Source organism: Quercus suber, unplaced genomic scaffold (genome assembly GCF_002906115.3).
Source record: "Quercus suber isolate HL8 unplaced genomic scaffold, Cork oak 2.0 scaffold_51, whole genome shotgun sequence".
Lineage (NCBI taxonomy): Eukaryota > Viridiplantae > Streptophyta > Magnoliopsida > Fagales > Fagaceae > Quercus > Quercus suber.
In genome coordinates, this window is record NW_027069516.1 from 516,401 (window position 1) to 526,099 (window position 9,699).

Sequence of the window (9,699 nt, forward strand, 5' to 3'; positions counted from 1 at the left end):
TTTTTTTTTTTTTTTTTTCAGAATGATTTTTGTAGCTTAGTTGGTAGCAAAGCTGCAAAAGTTGTTCTCTTAAAGAGCTTAATTAAAAAAAGGTAAGGTTATTAAAGATACAATATGTTATAAATGTGGTGGATTTTTTTTTTAGGAAGAAATGTGGCGAATTTCAATTAGCTCAATTGATAATATTTCTTAACATCGAATAAAAGACTTTTTCTTCGTTTTTTTTTTTTCCCTTTTTTTTTCTTTTTGTGAAAGAAGACTTGCAACTATTTTATTAAAACAAAGACAACTTGGCTAAAAATAGAATAAAGAGGTACGTAGTAGAACATCCTTCATTCACATTGCATAATCAGAAGCATTTAAGGAATGCTTGGCTAGACTAAAATATGTTATAAATGTGGTGAATTTTAATTGGATTCAAATCACCAAAGAATGAAAATGAACAAGCTTGTACTAAAGAAAATCGTCCTCAGCACAGTCCAAGGAGATCAGTTCTTATATATTTCCCTAAAGTTAGATTACAAATGCAATTTGTAATTGCTACAGTCTTTTTCTCTTAATTTCTCGATCCCTTTACCGTGGAGGGTCTTTTCTATTATATAGTTCTCTTTAGACAATCTTGACTCTCCACTTGTTGAACATCTAAGCTACTACTTGAGTGCTTGTCCCATCGGACACCCTCTCAAGTATTATGTGCGTTGGGGAAGCCAATGCAACACTGTTTAAGTGTCTTCTCCACATTGATGCATCCAGAAAGTTAGCTGCAGAGCATTCAATGCGGTAGTAGAAACCTTCTCCTTAGATATTTTAGGAATCCCCCCACCTGTCTAGGGTTTCTATAATGCTTATCTGTATTTGCAGGACTTCTTGGAACGTTCCCCCGGACAGCAGACCACTTCTTAGGACCTCAGCTTTGGTTGGCCGAGGATGCATTCATCCTCGACCTACCCTTCTAGGCCTTTATAACCTGAACTAACTTTTTCATTTACTAATGCGGATTTCCTTGACAATGTTTATTCCTCCTCGGACGACCTCTTGTCCTCGGTTTGGGCCTCAAACCCAATGTATACATAGATAAAAAAAAACTCCTAGACCCAGTACACCTACAAACTCAATTAATGACGTTTCTTAATGTCGAATAAAAGACTTAAATTTGATTTTCTCCTAAAAAAACCACATTGGTGTATTAAAATGTTGATAAAAATTAATCACAATAAAACTAACAACATAGAATTGTGTGTGTCTACATATATATATATATATATATATCTTGTAGAAAAATAACTTTCCATCGTGTGTGCCTATATACAGCTTAAACTAGGATTGTTAAAATGTTTAATAAAAAAAGAAGAAGAAGGATTTTTGATGTGTTTAAAGGCTTACAAAGTAAAATAATAACGGATATTTCCATATTTGTGCCATGTATTTAAAATTGTCTAAACCAAAAATTATTGGGGTTCATAATTCGTTGACATTCCATAATATAAAAAGATGCTTTTATTATTTTGTTTAAATTTTATTTTCATTACTTCTTTAGCTGGTGATGTACTATGCAAACTTTGGAAGGGACCTAGAAAAACAAATTCCCACATTCATATGATTATTTTAGCTTTAAACATTTCTTTTTTAAGACTTTCTCTTGTACCAACACACTAAACTATATAAGTTTTGACCTTGTATATGTTATTATTTTAATATTAAAACTTTACATGTGTTTTTTTTTTTTTTTTTTGAGAAACAACTTTATATGTGAGTTAAAACCATTAAAAATCCATTTATCATGAGTTTTACTGGATTAAAGATATATCATAATAAACAAATTTCAAATAAATTATGTTTAATATTCTCTATATAAAATATAATTAAATTTTGTTTAATTTATTTTACAAATTCTTTTATAAAATTTATTTATTTATTAATATAAATTAAACAAGTTTGTTTTTTCCCCCTTAAAATGCGTTACCCACAAGTTATTATGAAGAGAAAAATGGAAAACCCACAGAATCAAATGTTTGGTGATTAAAAGTTGTAACCTCCAACAAGAAAGAGAAGCAAGAACGAAGAAAAATCCCAACTGATAAGCAATGATGATGCTTCTATTTGAGTTTCACGTGGGACCCAAACAAAGCTTCAATGTCCCAAAGCTTCTCATTGGCCGTGATTTCCAACTTCTGTCACGACACGTGACCCAATCACACCACCGCCTTCATCACCCACAAAACCAAACCAATAGTACTCCCAGAGTCCCATAGTACTTCACTAAACAAATTCCTTTCCAGGTAAGAAATACAAAACCCCCCCCAAAAAAAAAAAATTGTGTTTGTTTGGTTTTTTGGTCGCGTTGTTGTTCCAAAATACGAGTCCTTCTCGAATAAGGTAAGCCTCCCTTACCAACAAATATATAAATATACAGTTACAAGCTCTTTATTATTATTATTATTATTGGGCTTTTTGGATTGGATCTCTGATAAACCCTAATTAAAATTATTATTAATAATAAGAGGGATTGTGGTTGTGATGAATGAGAAACCCTAATAAGAAGAAGAAGAAGTTGGGGAGAAAGGCGTAGATGCTTGTCTCTGGAGGTGGAGGGGGAGTGGACCTGAATTGGTTCCTGCAGTTCTTATTTACTCTCTTCATTATCGCCGTTGGATTGCTCCACCTCGTCAAGAACACCGCTTCCAAGTACTTTGAGGTTGACGCCAATTTTGAATCAACCCCACCGAGAGAATCGGCAGTAGTCATGGAAAATAGCAGTAGCACCACCACCAACAACAGCTCAAGCTCTGATCATCTTCATCTCAGCTCTCCAATGCCCAACGAGGACACCGCCTGCGCCCACTGCCGCAAACCCGCTACCAAAAAGTGCTCCGGCTGCAAGGCCGTTCGCTACTGGTAACTCTAAAGATGATCACTTTGGCTTACTTGTTTTGTGATTCCTTGCTCGCTTTTTTTTTTTTTTAATCTGGGGTCTCTTGTTTTTCAATTAAAGGTGACTGTTTTTGATGTTTTGTTGTGACAAGTTTTTGTTTTTATAGGTAATTTTGGATGATGCATTATAATTGGATAGAATTCAGTATAATTGGTATTCTGAAATAGTTTAATTCTAGCGTAATTTTAAGAGTTAGTGGTTTTTAGCAACAACTTGAATTTATGTTGAGTTCTAGTCTGCAGGAAAAGTTTATAAATTGGTGGATCCAGGACTTATTACATGCCAAAGATTTATTAATTTACATGCCAAAGATTGAAGCTTGAATAGTGGTTTGCACTCAAGTAATTAGATTATGCAGAGTTCTGGCCTGCAAGAGAACTTTATAAAGTGGTCGATCCAGGACTAATTACATGCCAAAGATGGAGGTTTGACATATATACTCAAAAGGAAAATAATAGCAACAACTTGGGCAAATTCAAAAAACACTTGGGGGAGTTCAATTTCAATATATATATATATATATATTTCAATTGCTAATTTCAACGAGTAATAAATTTATTTTATTTTATTTTTACTTAAATTATTAACTTTCTAGTTTCACCCATCTCCATAAAAGGACAGATTTGTAATTGCTTTGTATGAGTTGCTATGGGAAGCTTCATGTTTTTGGCATTGGTCTGTGGATGAAAGACCTGTCTGCTTAAGGATTTACTTTGCACAACTAAGTTATTCTTGTATAGCAAATACAACTAACAACTTACTAAAAATTGAATGTTGATGCTGTGTATAGTGGATGAGCAAGAAGGTGGCACATGCTGCCTATTATGATGCAACTTAAACTGTTGCATCTGATCTTGCAAGACTTTCTAGGTGAATTTCTTGTTTACTGTCTTGAGACCTTTCTTCTTTTCTTTTTTTGTCTTTTCAAAAGCAAGAATTCGGCAGTGGATCCCCTGTCACTGTGGTTCTTTTTCTTTTTTTTTTTCTTGGATTGCCATTGGTGAACATGAGTAGGGTAACCTATCCTTCAAGCCACTGGATGTTCTGGTGCTTCTAGAATCTAGCTATGGGTGGTGTCTGGGCAAGCATTGTTGCGCAATCTCTGGACAGATGATCTTCATGTCAATACATCAATTCCATGAGGCTGTTGTGTCATTTAAGTTTCGAAGTTTAATGATTGGTTCTGTGAACCAGAGAATATAATTTTTCATTATTTAAGATTTAAATAAATTGTCTTTTTGGGCATGTTACTGGGTACTGTTGGCAGATTTGTTCTACAGTGCAACTATGTGATTCTTAGGTTAAATCTAAAATTTAATAACAAGAACCTGGAGATAAGCTTCATTTTTGTAATGTTATTATTATTGGGTGCAAATATTTTTTCTTGGAACAAAGGAGACTTTGCTTCTCTCTTATGTGGACTGCAGTAAATCTGAGAAACCTCCTTTGAGAAAAACAAGCCCAGATGTGCCTCTTGCAGATGATTTTTTGCATGAGGAAATAACTCTTTTGTATGTAAGAACCCATGTCCTTCACTTGTCCCCCTTACTCTTTAGTTTAGTACTGGTATGTGATTTACTTGTATATTTATAAAAACTGGTATTAATCACTGCCTTCTTCTAGTTTCAACATTTTTATGTTTTTCAAGGCATTAGTATTTATTATTATTCCTTTTTTTGAATGCGTTTCTTATTTGGTTGGTGAGTGCATGCGTATGTTTTTGTTTTTGGCTGCATTAATTTTGTTTTGTTATTGTTTACGCTATTTATTTGACTTTTTTACTGTTTTAGTGAGTTTCATCTGTAGTGGTGAGTGTGTGCTTTTTAGTAGTTGTTACTTGTTAGGTTCATAATAATTATCAGGTGGTAATTTTAATTTTTTTCCCAGCTCGCATAAATGCCAAGAAGCTCACTGGAAATCTGGACATAAGACAAAATGCAAGGATTTGAGACCCCCTGGGGTAAATTCAACTGCAGGGTCTGGGGGCAAAACTTCTGGGCTTGGGGGTAAAAGTTGCTCGGGAATTGCACTGATTCCTGCTCATGGTCGTGGAATCTCTAAGCCAATCAAGCAGCCAAAAAAAGTAATTGCAACCCCCCCCCCCCCACAAATGCTTTTCCTTTTGCACTATAAATGACACTTAAATCAGAAACCTGTAACTAAGACTTGTACCTTTTCAGATTCTTTTTCCATACGAAGAATTTGTGAATTTTTTCAATTGGGACAAGCCAGGATTCCCTCCTTGCGGACTTCTAAATTGTGGGAACAGGTTTGTGCATACCATAATTATGCTTTGGTATAAAACCATCAAGTGGATGCTTAACACATGTGGATATATTACACTTGTGCACATTTCCACTCCCCTTGAAATGAACACAAAATACATGCATTCATATGGGGTTCATGAATGGTGATTTTTTTCCTTTATTTGGTGCAGTTGCTATGCCAATGTGGTTCTACAATGCCTTGCATTCACACGGCCACTTGTTGCCTACTTGTTGGAAAAAGGCCATCGGAGAGAATGTAAAGTCATATGCTAGATATCACCTTCCCCTGCCCCCCTTTTTTTTCTCTTTGGAGGGGTTATAAGTGCTTAAACTATTTCTCACTCTTATGATTATTGATTTTGTGTTCCAGGTAATCGTGATGATTGGTGCTTCCTATGTGAATTTCAAACACATGTTGAAAGAGCAAGCCAAAGCTTGCAAGCCTTTTCACCTATAAATATTCTCTCTCGCTTACCTAATATTGGTGGTAATCTTGGCTACGGAAGACAGGAAGATGCTCATGAGTTCATGAGGTTTGTTTAATTTGTGTCAAATTCAGTTTTTTTACTTGAACTAGCAAATTGCTTCAGTTCCATTAAATAAGGACATAATGTAGTGTAACAGCATTTTATGTTAAGTTCAGTTCAATTTTGTGAAGTCCACTGTCTGGCTTGTAGGTTTGCAATAGATACAATGCAATAACTATTTTAGGAAACTTTATAAAAAAAAAAAAAAAGTAATTAACTATTTTGACAACTTTTTTAACTCTCCATAAAAACTTTCCCAAAATAGATGCAAGTATACATTAACTAGATCCATATAAAATTATTAATTTGAAAAATCTAAAATTTTAGAAACTTTAGGCAGTATAGGTGAGTAGGCTCGTCCACTGTGTGATGGCCATGGATAATGGTTGTGAGGGTTGGATTTGTAAAGGATTTATGTGAGTTAGTGGTTTGATTGTGGCTTGAGGCATGTTTAATAGGACTGGTTAATTGTTGGAACCACCATGTAAGGTAACTCGGAGGTGGTTGAGTTTGTACGTTTGCACCTATATTGGTGAATAGACATGTTAATTTCTATAATTTGTTTTTTTTTTAGAGATAATTACAACATGCTACTAACCCTGCAGCTCGAACCCTTTCCCCCTTAGACCCCCTAGCACTTTGTGCATGGAGAAGTGCTAATTCAGCTACAAGGCCTTTGGCAATTTCTATTACTTGTTTTTAGTTTGTGAATAATATTTGGTTGATTTTGTTCTTGGTCAATAGTTATGAATGAAAATTTTAAACCATGTAAGGTAACTTAGTGGCGATGAGTTCGCATTTATATTAATCGTCATCTATATTTGTGCATTAATTATTTTTATTAGAGGAATTTATATAATGATTATTTTTATAGATTATATACTGGAAACTATTTTTATTTGGAATAATAATAATAATAACTTTAGAATGTGACATTCTTTCTCATGATTATTATCTTTGACAACAATTAATGCAAAAACAATCTAAAATTAACCATTAGTGAATTCACTAAAACTAGTCTTAACCATTTTGATTTCCTAACTTCTTTTATTGATCTCGTAGTATTTATTTTATGTAATTAAAAATATAACTAATATGATAAATACATTTATTTTGTTATATTATTGTGAGGACATTTTTTGCCTCAAGACCAAGTGTTGTGCTTGTAATCATTTTTGGCTTAGAGTCCCACATTGGAAAGATTGCCTTACTCTTTCTACCTTATAAGGGAGTAATGGTACTCTTAAGCCATTGGTCATCCCTTATAAGGTAGAAAGAGTAAGGCAATCTTTTCAATGTGGGACTCTAAGCCAAAAATGATTACAAGCGCAACACTTGGTCTTGAGGCAAAAAATGTCCCCACATTAATTATTTCAAGTATAATAATGTTTAGTTGTGATTTTCTAAGATTAATATGAGAAATAATGGATTTGAATAAATATGGTATTTTTGCTCAAAAAATTGAAACAAAGTCTAAAAAAAGAAAAAAAAAATTAAAAACACACTATCTTAGATGTTAAAAAAAAATTATTGATAGATATTTGCATTTGTATTTTATCAAATGATATTTGTATTCTTGAATAGGCAAGAAACATGCCTATTTATATCCGTCACTATATCATGTTGAACGGTTTTAGACCCCTTAGAACAACCAGATTGGTTAGCCTAAATTAATTAGCCAAGTTGTTACTTAGTCAAATTATGCAATTCTAGGTTAAAGCAATCAAATAATCATATCAAAATAATAAAGCAGCGGAATAATAAAAGACACAATGATATGATCACCCAGGAAACCACACAGTAAAAACAAAGGACTACAAGCTCCCCGCTTGACTTCCTAATGCTACCTACCAGTAGAACTTACTGACACGACCACGTGCAAGCTCCGAATCCACGGACTCCTTCTTTCTTGAATTCTTCAATCAGCTACAAGCACCCACGCTTGATATTCTTTAAGCTTCAATGGTAGCAACCAAGTTGATCATCAAGATGTTGATACTATCTCTAACTTGAAAACCCTAAGTTTTGTGTAAAGGAAAGCTCCTCTAGATCTCACAAGAGATTTACACAAAACAGCAATGTATGAGCAACAATACAACTGGAGCAACTCTAAAAACATGGCTACGGTTTTGCCTTATATACCTAGGGCAAAAACATAAAACCCTAAACGTTTAATGAGTTAGGGCTGAGTTGGAAATTTTGCAGAAAACGCAATCTGGTCGACTTTCGATTGATCGAATTTATTCTTCGATCGATCGAGCCAGACCGAAATGCCCCAATGCATCTACAGTCTCTCGATTCCAACTTTACAATAATTAAACAACTTTGAGCACGCTATAAAAAGACTAAACATATCGTTTTGATCATGGTTTGCCAATATTACAAATTAGAGTTCTAAATACATAAATTCCTAAACCTTTTGAACCTAACAAACTCCCCTTTTGGCAATCCGTGACAAAACCCTAATTAAAAGCTCAAAGTTTTATAAGTAAAAAGCCCTTTACAAAGATAATGCTCATAAATTCAAATTCAACCCTAACTATTATCCATCGGTTGCAAGTGTAGACAGCAGCTTAGTTGAATCAACCTGTATATTCCTGAAATACTCAACAAACGCATAAACGCATGTGTGACAGAAAAGAGTAAAACAACAGGTATAACATTCTTGTAAGATTCACACAACACAAAATAAAGACATATATGAATGAACAACTCATAAATATAAATCAATAAGCAGTGAATCATAAAGTAACAAGAATCAATGAATATAACATGTATATCAATCAATGTTACTCCCCCTAACATGAATATCCCCAAAAATGATATACAAAGTGAAGCACCTAGATACAATCTAAAAACTCCACAAGCTCCTCATAAATACAAAGTAACAAAAAAAATCTCCCTCTAACTACAAAAACTCATCTACAAGACAAAACTCCACTCCCCCTTTTTGTGACGGAATGCCAAAGGGCAATCACAAGTCGCCATCAAAAGGAGGTGGTGAGGGTGAATGAAGACGCACAAAGTCGGCTCGGAAAGCACGAATCCCATCTAGTAAGTCCACCAAAATCTGACCATGAGCCGCCTGAACGGTCATGACAGTCTCCAGAGTACGACGAACATCAAAGTCGGTCGAAGGAGGTGGAGGAACATCAACAGCAGCAGCATCATCACCAACTGGATCAGGAACATCCTCACCAGCAAGACCTGTAGAAGAAGAAGGAGGAGGTGCGCTACTAGACGGCTCAGACCTAGGGTGTTTAGAACCAGCTCGAAGATGAGCGGCCCTCTGTCTAAGAAAAGACGCACCTATGGGAGTTATCACATGAACGGGCTCAGAGGAAGGGAAGCCACTAAGATCAAGATAAAGCAAAATCCTATGAATGAAAATAGGATGTACAAGAGCATGAGTAGTAGATGAACTCGTATAAACATCGTTCAAAGAACGAAGAAAGAAATGGGGAAAACTAATAGGAGCATCAATAACCAGGACGTACAAAAACACACACCTCTCAAGAGGAATGGTGTGAACATGAGAAATGGGCCAGATAGAATGACAAGCTATCCTAAAGAACAGATAGTGCAACCCGGAGAGCTCAACAGAAGTGATCCTAGGATCAGAACCCCACTGGACAGTAGTCCCAGTGATGTAAGACAAAACGTCGCTCAACTCGGGAGACTCGTCATACGAATAGATAGGATTCTGGACCAATGGTACCCCTAGAGCAGCAGCCACTACCTGAGGAGTAATGGTGTACTCTACGCCTCGTATCCAACTCTTTACTAAAGTGTTGGAATCATAGATGCGGATAGAGATGTTCGAAAAGAACTCTCTAATCAAGGCAGAAGGTGGAGGAGGATCAGAAACATCCATCAAGGGTAACCAGCCCCGATGCTCAAAGTTTGCCCTAATGGCAGGATCAAATTCATCTAACAGAACAGAACGCTCAGCCCAAATCTTTCTCCTAAGGTT

The 9,699-nt window shown here is 35.2% G+C and overlaps 1 protein-coding gene across 1 annotated transcript in view; it reads left to right on the forward strand.

Moving 5' to 3' along the window:
- The window catches only part of LOC112030669 (uncharacterized), a 12,967-nt gene extending 7,066 nt beyond the window's left edge, over positions 1-5,901 (forward strand). The window contains exons 3-8 of the mRNA XM_065771952.1: positions 2,570-2,895; positions 4,820-5,015; positions 5,113-5,201; positions 5,370-5,455; positions 5,570-5,732; positions 5,877-5,901. Of these exons, the coding sequence (XP_065628024.1) occupies positions 2,570-2,895; positions 4,820-5,015; positions 5,113-5,201; positions 5,370-5,455; positions 5,570-5,732; positions 5,877-5,901 (885 nt within the window). The remainder of the gene's footprint in view (positions 1-2,569; positions 2,896-4,819; positions 5,016-5,112; positions 5,202-5,369; positions 5,456-5,569; positions 5,733-5,876) is intronic.
- The last annotated feature ends 3,798 nt before the right edge of the window (positions 5,902-9,699 follow it).